Source organism: Oncorhynchus mykiss, chromosome 2 (genome assembly GCF_057628025.1).
Source record: "Oncorhynchus mykiss isolate SJ-2025 chromosome 2, ASM5762802v1, whole genome shotgun sequence".
NCBI classification, from domain to species: domain Eukaryota; kingdom Metazoa; phylum Chordata; class Actinopteri; order Salmoniformes; family Salmonidae; genus Oncorhynchus; species Oncorhynchus mykiss.
Window position 1 is genome coordinate 61,293,445 of NC_143023.1, and position 20,482 is coordinate 61,313,926.

At 46.0% G+C, this 20,482-nt stretch overlaps 1 protein-coding gene across 2 annotated transcripts in view; it reads right to left on the reverse strand.

The window, feature by feature from the left end:
- The window catches only part of LOC110493153 (RNA-binding Raly-like protein), a 56,924-nt gene that overhangs the window by 19,069 nt on the left and 17,373 nt on the right, over positions 1-20,482 (reverse strand). For both annotated transcript variants that reach the window (XM_021567425.3, XM_021567421.3), the window contains exon 3: positions 18,381-18,431. In XM_021567425.3, coding sequence (XP_021423100.1) covers positions 18,381-18,431 — 51 coding nt within the window. The remainder of the gene's footprint in view (positions 1-18,380; positions 18,432-20,482) is intronic.

Here is a 20,482-nt window from a genome sequence, read left to right on the forward strand (position 1 = left end):
GGTGTCAAAAGCGTTCCACAGGGATGCTGGCCCATGTTGACTCAAAATCAAATCAAATCAAATGTATTTATATAGCCCTTCGTACATCAGCTGATATCTCAAAGTGCTGTACAGAAACCCAGCCTAAAACCCCAAACAGCAAGCAATGCAGGTGTGGAAGCACGGTGGCTAGGAAAAACTCCCTAGAAAGGCCAAAACCTAGGAAGAAACCTAGAGAGGAACCAGGCTATGAGGGGTGGCCAGTCCTCTTCTGGCTGTGCTGGGTGGAGATTATAACAGAACATGGCCAAGATGTTCAAATGTTCATAAATGACCAGCATGGTCAAATAATAATAATCACAGTAGTTGTCGAGGGTGCAACAAGTCAGCACCTCAGGAGTAAATGTCAGTTGGCTTTTCATAGCCGATCATTGAGAGTATCTCTACCGCTCCTGCTGTCTCTAGAGTGTTGAAAACAGCAGGTCTGGGACAGGCAGCACGTCCGGTGAACAGGTCAGGGTTCCATAGCCGCAGGCAGAACAGTTGAAACTGGAGCAGCAGCACGGCCAGTGCTTCCCACAGTTGTGTGAAGTTAGCTGGATGTCAATTTGGTGGTGGACCATTCATTGTACACACGTGAAACTGTTGAGCATGAAAAACACGGCAGCGTTGCAGTTCTTGACACACACCGGTGCGCCTGGCACCTACTACTATACCCCGTTCAAAGACACTTAAATATTTTGTCTTGCCGATTAACCCTTTGAATGGTACACATACACAATCCATGTCTCAATTGTCTCAAGCCTTAAAAATCCTTCTTTAACCTGTCTCCTTCCCTTCATCTACGCTGATTGAATTGGATTTAACAAGTAACATCAATAAGCGACCATAGCTTTCAGCTGGATTCACCTGATCAGTCTGTCATGGAAAGAGCATTAATGTTTTGTACACTCAGTGTATAGTCACTCTAAATCCTACACCAGTATAGGATGAAGTAAGGATACTTCTTAAATCGCCTTGTATTGCGGTGGCTGTGTGAGGGGCAGTAAAGGAAGAGAAAGAGATGAGATAGAGACAGAAGAAAGAGGGGAGAAGGGACTGAACGGATCAGCAATGCCTGAGCTGGCTGTGAAGGGCCTCGTTTTTCATTCTGTCATCCCCTCTCCCTCTCAGCCCTTTTCCCTCCATGGCTGTGGTGTTTCCCCCTTGCTTCACAGTGCTCCACAGTTGGCCTGAGCTGTGTTTTTTTCTCCGGACCAGTGGGGCGGGTGGCCAGGCGTCCAGTCAGCTATGCAGGGAGACTGTGTTCACCCATCTGTGAAATCACCACCAGCGGCGGACAACCAGGGGGAATGTCAGGTCATGTGGATACAGTATGGGTCAATAGATAGTTTCACTACAGAAAACCTGCTGCCCCACTACCCGCAGCCCTCAGGGAAGCACTGCATCATCATATGATCTGCTAGCTGAGCCTGATATGGAGAGGCAGCTCCTATATACTGCACTGATTGGGGAACAAAACAATAAGAAATGGGGGTGTTTTAGGTTCAGGGGGTAAGAATTGGAGGGCAATAGCTTTTCTACACACACACCTCATTGATGGAATTACCCATAGAAACATGGTCCCTTATTTCAGTACTTCTAGGGATACCATTATATGAGCCATGTCATCTTCTCTATCTGTGAAAATGCTGAGTTTTCAGTGTACAGAAATAAGAGCTGTCACCTTCTGTAATCCACAGGAAAAACCCTGTCAATGAGTCTTGCTACTGTAGCTGTGAATAAGCAAGGACACCTAAAAGGCCATTTAAACGGTGAAATGGGGTAATGAGAAAATAATAGCCCCAAGGTCCTCCAACTCAGACAGGTTGAATTGTGTACCCTTGATACAAGGTAGTTGATTTTTTTATTGATTTTATTTGTAAAATAAGAAAAAATACATACAGTGGGCTCTGAAATGATTGACACCTTTTATAATGATGAGCAAAAATTACTGTTTGAAATAAATATTTCAAATACTGAGCTGTATTGTCTGCCAAAAAGGTGGGGTTAATATGTTATACTAATACATTTGCTCCGAGAAATTGGGAAATTATATTATTTTAAGCTAAAACAATTGCTCAGAGAAAGAGATTTTGTTGAACAAGTAATACATTTTTTCTCAAAAGGGAAGGGGTCAAAACGATTGACACCCCTGTTTTCAATACCTTTCAACGGCCCTGAGCATTTTTCTCAAATGTTTTGTGTTGGAGAACACATTCCCATTCCGACGCCAAACCTACCACTGGCGTGTGTGGCCAAAGAGCTCTATTTTCTTGCAATCTGACCAAAGCACCGGGTCCAATCCAAGTACCAATGTAATTTACCAAACTCCAGGTGTTTACATTTGTTGGATGACATAAAAATAGAGCTCTTTGGCCACGTACACCATTGGTGGGTTTGGCGTCAAAATGAGAATGCATGAGCAGAAATACCCCCACACCTACTGTCAAATTTGGTGGTGGATCTTTGATGTTATGTGGATATTTTGCTTCCACTGGTCGTTGGGTCCATGGGCATCATGGCTGAAACTTGGCCGCAAGTGGATCTTCCAGCAAAACCACTGGTCGTTGGGTCCATGGGCATCATGGCTGAAACTTGGCCGCAAGTGGATCTTCCAGCAAAACCACTGGTCGTTGGGTCCATGGGCATCATGGCTGAAACTTTGCCGCAAGTGGATCTTCCAGCAAAACCACTGGTCGTTGGGTCCATGGGCATCATGGCTGAAACTTGGCCGCAAGTGGATCTTCCAGCAAAACAATAACCCAAAGCACATATCAAAATCCACAAAGAAATTGATAATTGGCCACAAAATCAACATTTTGCAATGGCCATCTCAGTCTCCGGACTTGATACCCATTAAAAACCTCTGGTTTGAATTGAAGAGGGCAGTCCATAAGCACAGACTATCATGTTGACCACACCATTTGCGTCGCGTGCATGTTATTCAATCATTGCACCCACACTGCTCGCACGCACCAACGAGTGTCTGTGCTGCCAGATGCTAAAATAGAAGTTGCTTCTATTTGTGGTGCAGAATGCGCTGCCTCTCCCATCTCCTCATTGGTTTATAGAAGCAGATACCCACGTGCCAAGTCCTCATTGGTTATACCCACGTGGGTGACTGAAAGATGAACTGAGGCCGGTCGTAGTCATGGTAATACTGTTAGATGCCAATCGCCATATACAGTTCAAAGAAGAAAAAGCCTGGAAGGAGGAGAGTAAACTAGAAACAATTTGGTTAACTGTTTTATGTGTGGATTAATTGTCGGAGTAGAGGACCTTGTGCATTTCAGGTAAAATAACAACTCAACATTTATATCCCAGGACTAATTATCTAGCAACATCAAGCTAGCTAAATAGGACAAATTAGCTAGCAACTGCAAGCTAGCTACTGCCATAAATGTTTAATATTTTTTGACCTGTCCCCAAATTCATATAACTCTGGTTCAGAGTTTGTTATGATATTTCAACCTGCGTGTCGTGATCGTTTCTGGTGTGGGGGACAAAATCAATTTGCGCACGATGGCGCACCATTGCGCACGCACGACCGGTTTGGGTACTGTGTAATAATATCAAGGATCTGGAAGGATTATGTATGGAGCAATGGTCTAAGATTCCTCCCAAAGTGTTCTCCAACTCATACAACTTTTTTTTTAAGGCCCAGTGGCATTATCCTCTCAAGTTGAGGTATTGAAAGGTATGGAGAACAGGGGTGTCAATAATTGTTTGAGAACATTTTGAATTATTACTTGTTAAACAAATTCTCTTTCTCTGAGAACTTGTTTTAGCATAAAATAATACAATTTCTCATTTTTTTGGAGCAGTCAATATAGCTCAGTATTTGAATTATTTATTTTATACAGAGTACTGGGGGAGTGGCGGCAGCCATACCTTGACCTGTGGTGTAGACTGTAGCTGAGGCCCGGCAATGGTTGGCTTTGGACTGGGTCCTGTTGGAGGCAAGAAGGGCAGCCCAGGCCTTCCTCCAGGTATGTTGACAATGGCGCAGATGGTCCTGGACTGAGGGAACTGCAACCTCAACCTCTTGGGCGGGGAACAAGGGGGGTTGATAACCCAGAGCACACTCGAAGGGTGACATGCCTGACGAGGCTTTTGGTCCGGGGATGATATCCAGAAGAAAGACTGACATTGGCACCAAGAGCTGAACAGAAGGATCTCCATACCTGACAGGTAAACTAGGGTCCTCTTTCGGAAATGATGTCAGTGGGAATGCCATGCAGGCGAAACAAATGGGATACTAACAGGTCCGCAGTTTCCCTGGAGGACGGGAACTTGGAGAGGGGAATGAAGTGAGCCATTTTGGAAAACGTTGTCAATAATGCTGAGGATGATGGAGTTATCATTAGATGGGGGAAGGCCAGTGACGAAGTCCAGAGCTATGTGTGACCATGGTCGACTGGGTATGGGAAGAGGGCGAAGCAGACCAGAAGTGGGTTTAGTGGAGGTTTTGTTCTGGGCACAACCCCTTTTGGACCACCAAAAGCGCAGACGCAGGAAGGCGAGGTTCCGGTTCATACCAGGGTGACAGGTGAGGTGGGTAGAATGGCCCCACTGAAGAACACAATCTGGAACAAACAGAGCATTACTAGGACCATTACATGGGTCAGGCTGGTTCTGCTGAGCCTGGCAGATACGGGATTCGATCTCTCAGGCGACGGCGTCAACGATGCAGGTGGATGGCACAATGGCTTCTGGCTCGGTACCCGTGTTGTCGGTGGTGAACTGGCGAGAGAGGGCATAAGGTATGCTATTCTTCGAACCGGGGCGATAAGTGAGTGGGAAAATGAATCTACCGAAGAACAAGGCCCACCTGGCTTGCCGGGAGTTCAGACGTTTGGCGGTCTGGAAGTAGGACAGGTTTTTATGGTCAGTCCACGCGATGAAGGGGGGTACAGTGTACCCTGTTCTGCTAGCGGAACCCCTCGCCAACAGCCAATGAAATTGCAGGGCGCCAAATACAAATCAACAGAAATCTCATAAATCAAATTTCTCAAACATACAAGTATTAGGCACCATTTTAAAGATACAATTCTCATTAATCCAGCCACAGTGTCTGATTTCAAAAATGCTATACAGGGAAAGCTCCACAAACAATTATGTTAGGTCACCACCAACTCACAGAAAAACCCAGCCATTTTTCCAGTCAAAGAGAGGAGTCACAAAAAGCACAAATAGAGATCAAATGAATCACTAACCTTTGATGATCTTCATCAGATGACACTCATAAGACTTCATGTTACACGATTCATGTATGTTTTGTTCGATCAAGTTCATATTTATATCCAAAAATCTTATTTTACATTGGAGTGTTATGTTCAGTAGTTCCAAAACATGCAGTGATATTGCAGAGAGCCACATGAATTCACAGAAATACTCATTATAAATGTTGATGAAAATTCAAGTGTTATGCATGGAACTTTAGATACACTTCTCCTTAATGCAACCGCTATGTCAGATTTCAAAAACACTTCACGGATAAAGCATAATCTGAGAACGGCGCTCAGAGCCCAAACCAGCCAGAGAAATATCCGCCATGTTGGGTAGTCAACATTAGTCATAAATAGCATTATAAATATTCACTTACCTTTGATGATCTTCATCAGAATGCACTCCCAGGAATCTCAGTTCCACAATAAATGCTTGTTTTGTTCGATACTGTCCATCATTTATGCCCATTTATGTCCAAATAGCTTATTTTATTAGGGCGTTTGGTAAACAAATCCAAAAGCGCGTTCTGGTCCAGTCGGACGGAAGTTCAAAAAGTTATATTACAGGTCGAAGAAACTTGTCAAACTAAGTATAGAATCAATCTGTAGGATGTTTTCATCATAAATGTTCAATAATGTTCCAACCGGAGAATTCCATTGTCTGTAAAAAAGCAAAGGAACGAGACACCTCTTATGTGAAAGCGTGTGACTGAGAACGAGGCTGCTGGAAGACCCCTTAGTCAAACAGCTCTCATCCGGCCCCCCTTCACAGGAGCAGCCTGAAACAACATTCTAAAGACGGTTGACATGTAGTGGAAGCCTTAGGAAGTGCAAAATAACCCATATACCACTGTGAATTTGATAGGGGCTGAGTTCAAAAACTACAAACCTCAGATTTCCCACTTCCTGTTTGGATTTTTTCTCAGGTTTTTGCCTGCCATATGAGTTCTGTTATACTCACAGACATCATTCAAACAGTTTTAGAAACGTCAGAGTGTTTTCTATCCAATACTAATAATAATATGCATGTATTAGCATCCGGGACTGAGTAGGAGGCAGTTCACTCTGGGCACGCTATTCATCCAAAAGTGAAAATGCTGCCCCCTATCCCAAATAAGTTCCCAGTTTTCTATGTCAAAATTCCTCTCTGCAGGTGAGAGCTTAAGGGAAAAGAATGCACATGGGTGGACCTTTTGATCAGAGGGGGAACGTTGAGACAGAACAGCACCTATCCCGGTGTCAGAGGCGTCCACCTCCACAATGAACTGGAGTTCTGGGTCGGGCTGAGTAAGGAAGCTACGCTTGAGTTCCAGGAATGCTGCAGGTCAAGGAGAGACAGGATGAGCAGTAGAGGGCGTGGCAGGATCAGATGTAACAAGTTGTTAATGATACAAACCTTAGAATGTCTTAGAAGTCTAAACATATATGGACTACATGGTTAAACTATAGGCTATTGACGATTCGAGAAAGTAGCAAAATAACTTGCACTCTGTTCCTTGCTTCAGGCTTCACAGCTGTTCTCTCATAAAGTGATCATATTTTCACCCCTATTTCACCCATATTTTCACCCATTCTCAATTTAATCTCATCTTTACTAATATGTCAAATTAGTTTGGATTTAAAATGGATGATTGTAACCCGTGTTAGTGAATGTAGCATCATGTACAGTATTGTTTAAAAATTGATAGTTTGTATAAAAGCAATAACACACTCAAGGCCATGTGTTATGACATTTTTATCATGGCTGTGGTGGGCTTCGCCTCGTGGCTATGACCACATTACAGCCATGGTAAAAAAATTCATAACACATGGCCTCTCATGTATTATTGCTTAATTATCAAATGGATAGGAACAGGGGCAGGAGGGAAAATACGCCATCAGTATGCACCCGAATAGCCGACGCTTTCCAACCGGTCCGTTTTGTAGGCTACTTCGGAGAAATAAATATAATATCACTTATTTTACTCCACGCATCAACCACTGTTTGAGGTGCATGCTCTCGCTGGCAAGACAGGTGATATTCCGCCCAAACTCTGTATGCAATGGGCTTTCCAACCTTGTTCCTGCAGCTACCCAGTGCTTAATTTGTCATGTTGTCTTGTCTCTGTCCTTTCCCTTCACCCTGTCTCCCTCTGCTGGTCGTGTTAGGTTACCTTTTCTCCCCCGCTTTCCCCCAGCTGTCCCTTGTCTCCTCTAACTACCCATTCACCCCGTTCCCCACCTGTTCCCTTTTTTCCCTCTGATTAGGTCCCTATATCTCTCTCTGTTTCTGCTCCTGTCCTTGTCGGATTCTTGTTTGTTTGTGTCATTCATGCCTGAACCAGACTGTCGTCATGTTTGCTGTAACCTTGTCCTGTCCTGTCGGAATCTGCCGGTCCATCTGAGCCTACCTATGTTTGGTAATTAAAGAAGCTCTGTTTAAGTTAATTCGCTTTTGGGTCCTCATTCACGCACCGTAACAGAAGAATCCGACCAAGAATGGACCCAGCGACTTCGGATCCTCTCCACTCAGCCGTCGAGATCCAGGGAGCGATGCTAGGCAGACACAAGCAGGAATTGTCTGCTGCTCGACATGCCGTTGAGACCCTGGCCACCCAAGTCTCCAACCTCACAGAACAGGTTCACCATCTCCGCCTCGATCCACCGGCCACTTCCAGGGCTTTCGAATCTCCGGAGCCCAGAATCAATAACCCGCCGTGTTACTCTGGGGAGCCCACTGAATGCCGCTCGTTCCTCACCCAGTGTGATATTGTGTTTTCTCTCCAGCCCAACACTTACTCCAGGAGCACTGCTCGTGTCGCCTACGTCATATCTCTCCTTATTGGACGGGCTCGTGAGTGGGGCACGGCAATCTGGGAGGCAAGGGCTGAGTGTACTAACCAGTATCAAGACTTTAAGGAGGAGATGATACGGGTTTTTGATCGATCTGTTTTTGGGGAGGAGGCTTCCAGGGCCCTGTCTTCCCTATGTCAAGGCAATCGATCCATAACAGACTACTCTATTGAGTTTCGCACTCTTGCTGTCTCCAGTGGCTGGAACGAGCCGGCCTTGCTCGCTCGTCTTCTGGAGGGTTTCCGCGCAGAGGTAAAGGATGAGATTCTCTCCCGGGAGGTTCCTTCCAGCGTGGATTCCTTGATTGAACTCGCTATTCGCATTGAGCGACGGGTTGATCTTCGTCACCGAGCTCGTGGAAAGGAGCTCGCGCTCTCCGTCGCCTCCCTCTCCGCATCACTACCATCTTCCTCTGCCGGCTCGGGTGCTGAGCCCATGCAGCTGGGAGGTATCCGCATCTCGACTGAGGAGAGGGAACGGAGAATCACCAACCGCCTCTGTCTCTATTGCGGTTCCGCTGGTCATTTTGTCACTTCATGTCCAGTAAAAGGCCAGAGCTCGTCAGTAAGCGGAGGGCTACTGGTGAGCGCTACTACTCCTGTCTCTCCTTCAAGATCCTGCACTACCTTGTCGGTCCATCTACGCTGGACCGGTTCGTCAGCTTCCTGCAGTGCCTTAATAGACTCTGGGGCGGAGGGCTGTTTTATGGACGAGACCTGGGCTCGGGAACATGACATTCCTCTCAGACAGTTAAAGGAGCCCACGGCCTTGTTCGCCCTGGATGGTAGTCCTCTCCCCAGGATTCAGCGTGAGACGCTACCTTTAACCCTCACTGTTTCTGGTAATCATAGTGAAACCATTTCTTTTTTAATTTTTCGTTCACCTTTTACACCTGTTGTTTTGGGCCATCCCTGGCTAGTTTGTCATAATCCTTCCATTAATTGGTCTAGTAATTCTATCCTCTCCTGGAACGTCTCTTGTCATGTGAAATGTTTAATGTCTGCTATCCCTCCTGTTTCCTCTGTCTCTTCTTCACAGGAGGAGCCTGGTGATTTGACAGGGGTGCCGGAGGAATATCACGATCTGCGCACGGTGTTCAGTCGGTCCAGGGCCACCTCTCTTCCTCCACACCGGTCGTATGATTGTAGTATTGATCTCCTTCCGGGAACCACCCCCCCCCGGGGTAGACTATACTCTCTGTCGGCTCCCGAACGTAAGGCTCTCGAAGATTATTTGTCTGTAGCTCTTGACGCCGGTACCATAGTCCCCTCCTCCTCTCCCGCCGGAGCGGGGTTTTTTTTTGTCAAGAAGAAGGACGGGTCTCTGCGCCCCTGCATAGATTATCGAGGGCTGAATGACATAACAGTGAAGAATCGTTATCCGCTTCCTCTTATGTCTTCAGCCTTCGAGATCCTGCAGGGAGCCAGGTTTTTCACTAAGTTGGACCTTCGTAACGCTTACCATCTCGTGCGCATCAGGGAGGGGGACGAGTGGAAGACGGCGTTTAACACTCCGTTAGGGCACTTTGAATACCGGGTTCTTCCTTTCGGCCTCGCTAACGCTCCAGCTGTCTTTCAGGCATTAGTCAATGATGTCCTGAGAGACATGCTGAACATCTTTGTTTTCGTTTACCTTGACGATATCCTGATTTTTTCACCGTCACTCCAGATTCATGTTCAGCACGTTCGACGTGTCCTCCAGCGCCTTTTAGAGAATTGTCTTTTTGTGAAGGCTGAGAAGTGCACTTTTCATGCCTCCTCCGTCACATTTCTCGGTTCTGTTATTTCCGCTGAAGGCATTAAGATGGATCCCGCTAAGGTCCAAGCTGTCATTGATTGGCCCGTCCCTAAGTCACGCGTCGAGCTGCAGCGCTTTCTCGGCTTCGCGAACTTCTATCGTCGTTTCATCCGTAATTTCGGTCAGGTGGCAGCTCCTCTCACAGCCCTTACTTCTGTCAAGACGTGCTTTAAGTGGTCCGTTTCCGCCCAGGGAGCTTTTGATCTCCTCAAGAATCGTTTTACATCCGCTCCTATCCTTGTTACACCTGACGTCTCTAGACAGTTCGTTGTCGAGGTTGACGCGTCAGAGGTGGGAGTGGGAGCCATCCTTTCTCAGCGCTCCCTCTCTGACGACAAGGTCCACCCATGCGCGTATTTTTCTCATCGCCTGTCGCCGTCGGAACGTAACTATGATGTGGGTAACCGCGAACTGCTCGCCATCCGGTTAGCCCTAGGCGAATGGCGACAGTGGTTGGAGGGGGCGACCGTTCCTTTTGTCGTTTGGACTGACCATAGGAACCTTGAGTACATCCGTTCTGCCAAACGACTTAATGCGCGTCAGGCGCGTTGGGCGCTGTTTTTCGCTCGTTTCGAGTTCGTGATTTCTTATCGTCCGGGCTCTAAGAACACCAAGCCTGATGCTTTGTCTCGTCTCTTCAGTTCTTCAGTAGCCTCCACTGACCCCGAGGGGATTCTCCCTGAGGGGCGTGTTGTCGGGTTGACTGTCTGGGGAATTGAGAGGCAGGTAAAGCAAGCACTCACTCAAACTCCGTCGCCGCGCGCTTGTCCTAGGAACCTTCTTTTCGTTCCCGTTCCTACTCGTCTGGCCGTTCTTCAGTGGGCTCACTCTGCCAAGTTAGCCGGCCACCCTGGCGTTCGGGGTACGCTTGCTTCCATTCGCCAGCGTTTCTGGTGGCCCACCCGGGAGCATGACACGCGTCGTTTCGTGGCTGCTTGTTCGGTCTGCGCGCAGACTAAGTCCGGTAACTCTCCTCCTGCCGGCCGTCTCAGGCCGCTTCCTATTCCCTCTCGACCGTGGTCTCACATCGCCTTAGATTTTGTCACCGGACTGCCTTCGTCAGCGGGGAAGACTGTTATTCTTACGGTTGTCGATAGGTTCTCTAAGGCGGCTCATTTCATTCCCCTTGCTAAGCTTCCTTCTGCTAAAGAGACGGCACAAATCATCATCGAGAATGTTTTCAGAATTCATGGCCTTCCGTCAGACGTCGTTTCGGACAGAGGTCCGCAATTCACGTCTCAATTTTGGAGGGAGTTTTGCCGTTTGATTGGGGCTTCCGTCAGTCTCTCTTCCGGCTTTCACCCCCAGTCTAACGGTCAAGCAGAACGGGCCAATCAGACTATTGGTCGCATCTTACGCAGTCTTTCTTTTCGCAACCCTGCGTCTTGGTCAGAACAGCTCCCCTGGGCAGAATACGCCCACAACTCGCTTCCTTCGTCTGCGACCGGGCTATCTCCTTTTCAGAGTAGCCTCGGGTACCAGCCTCCGTTGTTCTCATCTCAGTTCGCCGAGTCCAGCGTCCCCTCCGCTCAGGCTTTTGTCCAACGTTGCGAGCGCACCTGGAAGAGGGTCAGGTCTGCACTTTGCCGTTATAGGGCGCAGACTGTGAGAGCTGCTAATAAGCGTAGAACTAAGAGCCCTAGGTATTGTCGCGGTCAGAGAGTTTGGCTCTCCACTCAGAACCTTCCCCTTAAGACGGCTTCTCGCAAGTTGACCCCGCGGTTCATTGGTCCATTCCGTATCTCTCAGGTCATTAATCCTGTCGCAGTGCGACTTCTTCTTCCGCGATATCTTCGTCGCGTCCACCCGGTCTTCCATGTCTCCTGTGTTAAGCCCGTTCTTCGCGCCCCCGCTCGTCTTCCCCCCCCCCCCCCATCCTTGTCGAGGGCGCACCTATCTACAGGGTCCGTAAGATCTTGGACATGCGTCCTCGGGGCCGTGGTCATCAGTACCTAGTTGACTGGGAGGGGTACGGTCCTGAGGAGAGGAGTTGGGTTCCCTCTCGGGACGTGCTGGACCGTGCGCTGATTGATGATTTCCTCCTTTGCCGCCAGGTTTCCTCCTCGAGTGCGCCAGGAGGCGCTCGGTGAGTGGGGGGGTACTGTCATGTTGTCTTGTCTCTGTCCTTTCCCTTCACCCTGTCTCCCTCTGCTGGTCGTGTTAGGTTACCTTTTCTCCCCCGCTTTCCCCCAGCTGTCCCTTGTCTCCTCTAACTACCCATTCACCCCGTTCCCCACCTGTTCCCTTTTTTCCCTCTGATTAGGTCCCTATATCTCTCTCTGTTTCTGCTCCTGTCCTTGTCGGATTCTTGTTTGTTTGTGTCATTCATGCCTGAACCAGACTGTCGTCATGTTTGCTGTAACCTTGTCCTGTCCTGTCGGAATCTGCCGGTCCATCTGAGCCTACCTATGTTTGGTAATTAAAGAAGCTCTGTTTAAGTTAATTCGCTTTTGGGTCCTCATTCACGCACCGTAACAAATTTGGGAAACCAAGTGAAATCTGTTCCTTAAAATCGATAGTAACATGTTTTTGCAACAAAACATATTTAACTAAACTGTTTAACTAAACATATTTAACTAAACAGCCTGTCTGCTCGCTCAGGAAAGGAATATGTCTAAAGGAGAGAGAAGAGGAGATGGAAACGCATGGTGGTGAGATATTCTGGATAACTAAAGGTAATGTGTCACCCAATTAATTATGACAAATGCCCTACTATTAGGCTATTCAAAATCAAATACAAATTCACTAATTGCCTAATAGCCTAATAGCCTAATTGTAAGCCCCCTGACAATCCACGAACCAACAGCATAGCCTGGGGCTATAAATTCTCTCCCAGACTCATGGATAGAAAGTTTAGAGTGTAGGATAAGATAACCAGTCCATCCAGTATGCATAATAATACAGTTTACACTCAAAGGTGATGACTAGAATTTGTTTAGTTTTGGAGAAGAGGCTTGACCATTTATGTACCAAAGCATTCTTAAATAATTGTTGTTTTATGTTTTTTTGCTATGAATAATATTTGGTAGGCTATGTATTGTATAACAGTCATTTTAATTCAGCAGAGGGAGCACGCCCCTATCCACATAGCGGGAGTGCAGTGGAGAAGTTGGAAAGCTTCCAGTTCCTCAGCTTGCACATCACTGACAATCTGAAATGGTCCACCCACACAAACAGTGTTGTGAAGAAGGCACAACTGCGCCTCTTCAACCTCAGGAGGCTGAAGAAATTCGGCTTGGCCCCTAAGACCTTAAGAAACTTTTACAGTTGCACAATTGAGAGAATCCTGTCGGGCTGTATCACCGCCTGGTACGGCAACTGCACCGCCTGCAACCCCAGGGCTCTCCAGAGGGTGGTTCCCCACCGGTGGCACACTGCCTGCCCTCCAGGACACCTACAGCACCCGATGTCACAGGAAGGCCAAAAAGATCACCACCCGAGCCACGGCCTGTTCACCCCACTATCATCCAGAAGGCGAGGTCAGTACAGGTACATCAAAGCTGGTACCGAGAGACTGAAAAACAGCTTATATCTGAAGGCCATCAGACTGTTAAATAGCCATCACTAGCTGGCTTCCACCCAGTTACTCAACCCTGCACCTTAGAGGCTGCTGCCCTATATACATAGACATGGAATCACTGGCCACTTTAAATAATGGAACACTAGTCACATTAATAATGTTTTATACTGCTTTACTCATCTCATGTAAATGCTTTATTCCATTCTACTGCATTAAGTCTGCTAAATAATGTCTGCTAAATATGTGTATTCAGTTAAACTGGAAAGCATTTGTAGGACTATAATTTCCTTCTCATATCGTTGCCTATAATATGTCTCCACACACCTAGGCCTACACTATTGATGGATTCAAGAAAAGGTTGTTTTTATTCATGTCAATTTCTCAGTGTCAAAGTACCCTGCCATTTCGATCATTTGTGTGGTATTAGAAAAGATTCTGGCAAAGTCTCCAGTCATGTAAAATGAATTGCGTGAAATGCGTTTATAAAAGGCCACATTTTTCCTGGACCCTAAGCTACTAAAAATGATCCCCATGTGTGCAACTTCTGTAAGTGCATCTACTCTACTGCCTTATGCCATTACTCAAATGCGATGATATGCATGCAATGCTTAATTATAAAGGTTACTTTTTCTTCCACGCATTCCGGTACCTCAGAACTCCCCAGGGAAGCCCCCTCTCATGCTCACTTTTTGTTCCAGCACCTCCCGATTTACAAATTAAGCACTGCTGTCCACTGTGTCACGTAGGCTCTCCTCACTACCAAAGCTGACTCTCATCCTCTTAGATCTATCCTCTGCTTTCGACATCATGAACCATCAGCTCTTCCTCTCCACCCATTCAAGCCTCAGGCTCTGCACACTCTTGGATTTCATCCTACCTGGCAGGCCACTCCAACCAGGTGACATGGAGAAGATCTGTGTCTGCACCACATACTCTCACTACTGGTGTCCCCCAGGGCTAGGTTATAGGTACTCACCTCTTCTCTCTATACAACAAGTCACTCGGCTCCGTCATATCCTCACATGGTCGCTCCTATTATTGCTATGTGGATGACACTCAACTACTTTTCTCTTGTCCCCCTTCTGACACCCAGGTGGCTGCACGCATCTATGTGTGCCTGGCAGATACAGTATGTCAGCTTGGATGTCGGCCCACCACCTCAAGCTCAACATCGACAAGACAGAGCTACTCTTCCTCCCAGGGAAGGCCTGCCAGCTCCAAGACCTCTCCATCATGGTTGACAACTCCATGGTGCCCCTCTCCCAGAGTGCAAAGAACCTTGGCGTGATCCTGGACAACACCCTGTCGTTCTCTGCAAACATCAAAGCAGTGACTTATACCATCCAACCCCTGCAACTTATCCAGAACGCTGCAGCCCACCTAGTGTTCAACCTTCCCAAGTTCTCTCATGTCACCCCGCTTCTCCCCACATTCCACTAGCTTCCAGTCAAAGCTTGCATCCACTACAAGACCATTGTTCTTGCCTACGGAGCAGCAAGAGGCACTGCCCCTCCCTACGTTCAGGCTATGCTCAAACCCTAGACCCCAACCCGAGTACTCTGTTCTGTCACCTCGGGTCTCTTGGCCCTCCCTCTACGGGAGGGAAGCTCCCACTTAGCCCAGTCAAAGCTCTTCTCTGTCCTGGCAACCCAATGGCGGAATCATCTTCCCCCTGAAGCTAGGACAGCAGGGTCCCTGTCCATCTTCCCAAAAACATCTAAAACCTTACCTCTTCATAGAGTATCTAAAATAATCCCACAGCACCCCACCGTGCACCACCTCCTCACCCATCCCCCACCCCCATAAAAAAAGCCTTTTGCTCTTGACTCCCCCCCTACTAGGACTGACTTTGCTTATAGGTACTTTATTGAGGAAAAATGTACTTACTATAACTGAGATACAGTGAATTCGGAAAGTATTTAGACTCCTTTAGTTTTTCCACATTTTGTTACGTTATTATCCTTATTCTAAAATGTATTAAATTGTTTTTTTCCCCCCTCGTCAATTTACACACAATACCCCATTGTGACAGAGCAAATACTGTTTTTTAGAAAATGTTGCACATTTATTAAAAATAATAAATGGAAATATCACATTTACATAAGTTTTAAGTCCCTTTACCCAGTCCTTTGTTGAAGCATCTTTGGCAGCTTGGCACACCTGTATTTGGGGAGTTTCTCCCATTCTTCTCTGCAGATCCTCTCAAGCTCTGTCAGGTTGGACGGGGATCTTCACTGCACAGATATTTTCAGGTCTCTCCAGAGATGTTCGATCGGGTTCAAGTCCAGGCTCTGGCTGGACCACTCAAGGACATTCAGAGACTTGTGGCTTCTCGTTGTCTTGTTGAAAGTGAACCTTCACCCCGGTCAGAGGTCCTGAGGGCTCTGGAGCAGGTTTTCATCAAGGATTTCTCTGTACTTTGCTCCATCATCTTTCCGTTGATCCTGACCAGTCTCCCAGTCCCTGCCGCTGATGAACATCCCCACAGCATGATAATGCCACCACCATGCTTCACCGTAGGGATGGTGCCAGGTTTTCTCCAGACATGTCACTTGGCATTCAGGCCAAAATGTTCAATCTGGGTTTCATCAGACCAGAGAATCTTGTTTTTCATGGTCTGAGCGTCTTTAGCTGCCTTTTGGCAAACTCAAAGCGGATTGTCATGTGACTTTTACTGAGGAGTGGCTTCCATCTGGCAACTCTACCATAAAGACCTAATTGGTGGAGTGCTGCAGAGATGGTTGTCAACTGTGGTACCTTAAATAGACAGGTGTGTGCCTTTCCAAATCATATCCAATGAATTGAATTTACCACAGGTGGACTCCAATCAATTTGTAGAAACATCTCAAGGAAGATCAATGGGAACAGGATGCACCTGAGCTCAATGTTGGTCTGAATACTTATTTAAATAAGGTATTTACATAACTATTCAGTTTTCAGTTTTTTATTTTTAATACATTTGCAAAGAATTCAAAAAAACTGTTTTTGCTTTGTCATTATGGGGTATTGTGTCTAGATTGCTGAGGAAAATGTTTTATTTAATACATTTTAGAATAAGGTTGTAATGTAACAAAATGTAGAAAAAGTCAAGGGGTTCTATCTAGCTTTCTTAAGAACAGTATGTCTGGATAAGAGTGTCTGTAAATGTAAATTTCACCTGTATTCCTACACTTTAGACCTCACAGTAGATCTCAGCTTTGTTAAAAATATACTTAAGAAAAACTATTATTTTTATCATAGTGATTAAGGGGTAGAAGGCCAGCATCCCAGTCACCTCTTCCCTGTTGACGTTGAGACTGGTGTTTTGTGGGTACTATTTAATGAAGCTGCCAGTTGAGGACTTGTGAGGCGTCTGTTTCTCAAACTAGACACTCTAATGTACTTGTCCTCTGGCTCAGTTGTGCACCGGGGCCTCCCACTCCTCTTTCTATTCTGGTTAGATGCGCTGTTCTGTGAAGGGGGTAGTACACAGCGTTGTACGAGATCTTCAGTTTCTTGGCAATGTTTTGCATGGAATAGCCTTCATTTCTCTGGCCGTTTTGAGCCTGTAATCGAACCCACAAATGCAGATACTCAACTAGTCTAAAGAAGGCCAGTTGTATTGCTTCTTTAATCGGGACAACAGTTTTCAGCTGTGCTAACATAATTGCAAAATGGTTTTCTAATGATCAATTAGCTTTTTAAAATTATAAACTTGGATTAGCTAACACAACATGCCATTGGAACACAGGAGTGATGGTTGCTGATAATGGGCCACTGCACGCCTATGTAGATATTCCATTAAAAATCAGGCATTTCCAGCTACAATAGTCATTTACAACATTAACAATGTCTGCACTGTATTTCTGATCAATTTATGTTATTTTAATGAACATAAAACTAGCTTTTCTTTCAGAAATAAGGACATTTCTAAGTGACGCCAAACTTTTGCACGGTAGTGTATATATGGACATGCTTATCATATTTCATAAATCCCTATCTATGCTGTCCCTGCAGACAAAGCATCAGCAGCTCTTTGATATAGATAGATGCTTTCTCAGTGTCCCCATTTCGCTGCTCGAACGCCCCCCTCCCCCAGAAGTTTCTGCACACTCTTCTCTTATCTCTCCTCTCCACAGCGTCCTTTATCAGCACCAGACACAGAGGGCCCACTCCTTGCAGCCAATCAAAGCCTGGCTAATTAGGCTATTCAAGTGGAGCCTCAATGCAAAGAACGGGCTCAATTTGAGACTCCCCTCAGAACACCACAGCATTTCCCTCCCTGTGGCCCTTCACTGTTATCACTTGTGGAATAATATAGACAGACAGAGTTACTGAAGCAAAGCAAGTGTCTTTTGTGCTGTGTAGCCATTTGGGCTGTACCAGGCAAGGGGATTTAAAAGGAGTTAACACTAAGGCGGTACAGTATATTCTCTGGTATCATATTCAACATGCATGACTTTCACAAGCAGCCATACTCCTCCTCTTAGACGAATCAGGAGTCAGAGATAAGCCTGTCCATGAGACACATGCAATCAAAGAGGAGGAGAGGGAAGACTAGAGAATTGCACTCACTTTGAGAAGGGGCTTTGCAGCACAAGAGAACATCCCCAATGGGCACAGATGTCAATTCAACGTCTAATTTGGATTTAAACTTGGTTGAATTGTCAACTAATGTGAATTCAACTTGAAATCAACAAACAATGCCACTATGTCATTGGATTTAGGTTCAAAGTAGATTACTTTTTGCAAATCCAATCAGTGTTCCCATGTTGATTCAACGTCATCGCATTGATTCTTTGGGGTTGATATGACAGGGAAACGACATTGATTCAACCAGTTTCTGCCCCGTGGGTATTTACATATAACATCTGAGTACGAGTTCTAAACAAGAAAACTGGATCATAACAGAGCCTGTTTTTTACTGGTCCATGCGAGTAAAGAACAAGAATCTCCTATAACATAGGTATGTAGGTGAGAGCAGGTGCAGTACAGCTGCCTACCTGTTGTAGAGGTCATCTGGATAGCTGTCATACTCCAGGTCATAGTCAGATCTGAGAAGAGAAGGAAAGAGGAATATGATACGGTAGCTGTGCATTGGAGGGCGTGAGGGGGTATGATGGGTGTTAGAAGGGGGAAGGATAGAACACGGGTCAATGAAGACGGATAGGTGGCTTGTCCATGGAGAAGACAGATTGATACAGACACTTAAGGCTGATGTGCTATGTTTTAACATCGCTATAATCTTGTCTTGACCTGTGGAATCCCTGTTACTCTGGGGACAAAGCCTCTCTTTCTTCTTCACACTCATCGGGAAAGTGAAGTGTGCTCCCGCTCCCCCTCTTGGACCTTTCCTGTCCGTTGTCACAGTTTTGGTTGAATGGTTTTCAAAATCACAGGGGGGGGGGGGGGCTGTTGCTGACTGGTCAAATAACAGGCTCTGTGTTCGACCAGGGAGGTCAAGCAGAAAGGGAGGGGAAACGGTCATGCTATGCAGTTTTGCTCTCAGGAGCCATTCTACTATAGCAGGCGAGAGACCACATTTCAGACATGAAATAGAAGATTAGGGTTACAATCCCAGCACATTTTTATTACACTGGGAGAAGTGGACTATTGATACACTTGTATCAATGGTTTCAGGACTCCCCTGTATCACAGATATCACAGATATGGGGTAGAATGTAAACCCGCAACTATCAACTCCAGCCTTGACTCAGCTTTTGACTCTCTCTGTGAAGTGCACAATACACACCGCCCTCATGAAAGTACTACTGAACAGTAGAGGCTCCTCAGAGGAGGAAGGGGAGGACCGTCCTACTCAGGTAATTTTTTTATTTTTATTATAGTGAAATGAAAAAAGTTGTCCTTTTTAGATAAAACTATACTAAATACACTGAACAAAAATATAAACGTGTGGTGTAACTGATGTCTCTTTCCATTCATCAAATAGCGGGTGCCCAATGCACTGTTGGGGTTTGGATGCTGAAGTTATTTTGTGAGTGAACGAATGTGCCGGGTTGCCTACAGGAGCGCCTTTGTTAAGTGATTGTTTGACAATTTCAAAGATTTTACTGAGATACAGTTCATATAAGGAAATCAGTCAATTCAAAGTAATTCATTAGGCCCTAATCTATGGATTTCACATGACTGGGACTACAGATTTGCATCTGTTGATCTTAGTATGCAGGCCTAGAACTGGGACATTTTCAGTTTCCAGGAATGATGTACAGATCCTTGCGACACGGCATGAGGTGATGGCGGCGGATGAATGGCACGACAATGGGCCTCAGGATCTCCTCACGGTATCTCTGTGCATTCAAATTGCCATCGATAAAATGCAATTAGCTTAAGCCTGCCCATACCCACTAAGAAATAGTGGGCATACGCTATACCGGTAAAACATTATCTAATTAATACAACATGCCCAAAAAACTATAGGCTATTACACCAATTTTGAACGTTACTGCATGTCAGCCACCTGAAAAATGTGTGAGTTGACTGGGAATAAGGTAGCATACGCTCCAAATTGCATTGTGGTTTGAGGAGAACACTTACATTTTGTCAAGGTGGAGATGAGTGGAGATGAGTGGCTGAGACACTCACAGAGAAGGCAGAGATTAGTGGCTGAGACCGAGGCACGCATGAACAACAGTGGATGCATTAATTCAGGCTACAAGTGTAGGCCTAATGACAATCGCAGAATGTCATCGCAATAGGTGTGGTGTAACTGATGTCTCTTTCCATTCATCAAATAGCGGGAGCCCAATGCACTGTTGGGGTGGGTTTGGATGCTGAAGTTATTTTGTGAGTGAACAAATGTGCCGGGTTGCCTACAGGAGTGCCTGTTTGACAATCAGATGAAAACATCATGGCTGGTTGTGTTTCTGACACATTAAAAGGTGTAGGCGGTGTGTCCATAAGGCTAGGGGAAGCTAAGCTTTCCCTACGGTAAATGTATTTAAATTTCCAAAATGATTTAACCTAATTAGCTTACTCCTGTATATAAGAAATAAATAAAATCATTCAAAATAGGCTACTACACCAGAAAGCATGATTTGGTCACAGAGGATCATTAGCTTCTTTACAAAAAAAGCTGTGGATTGTT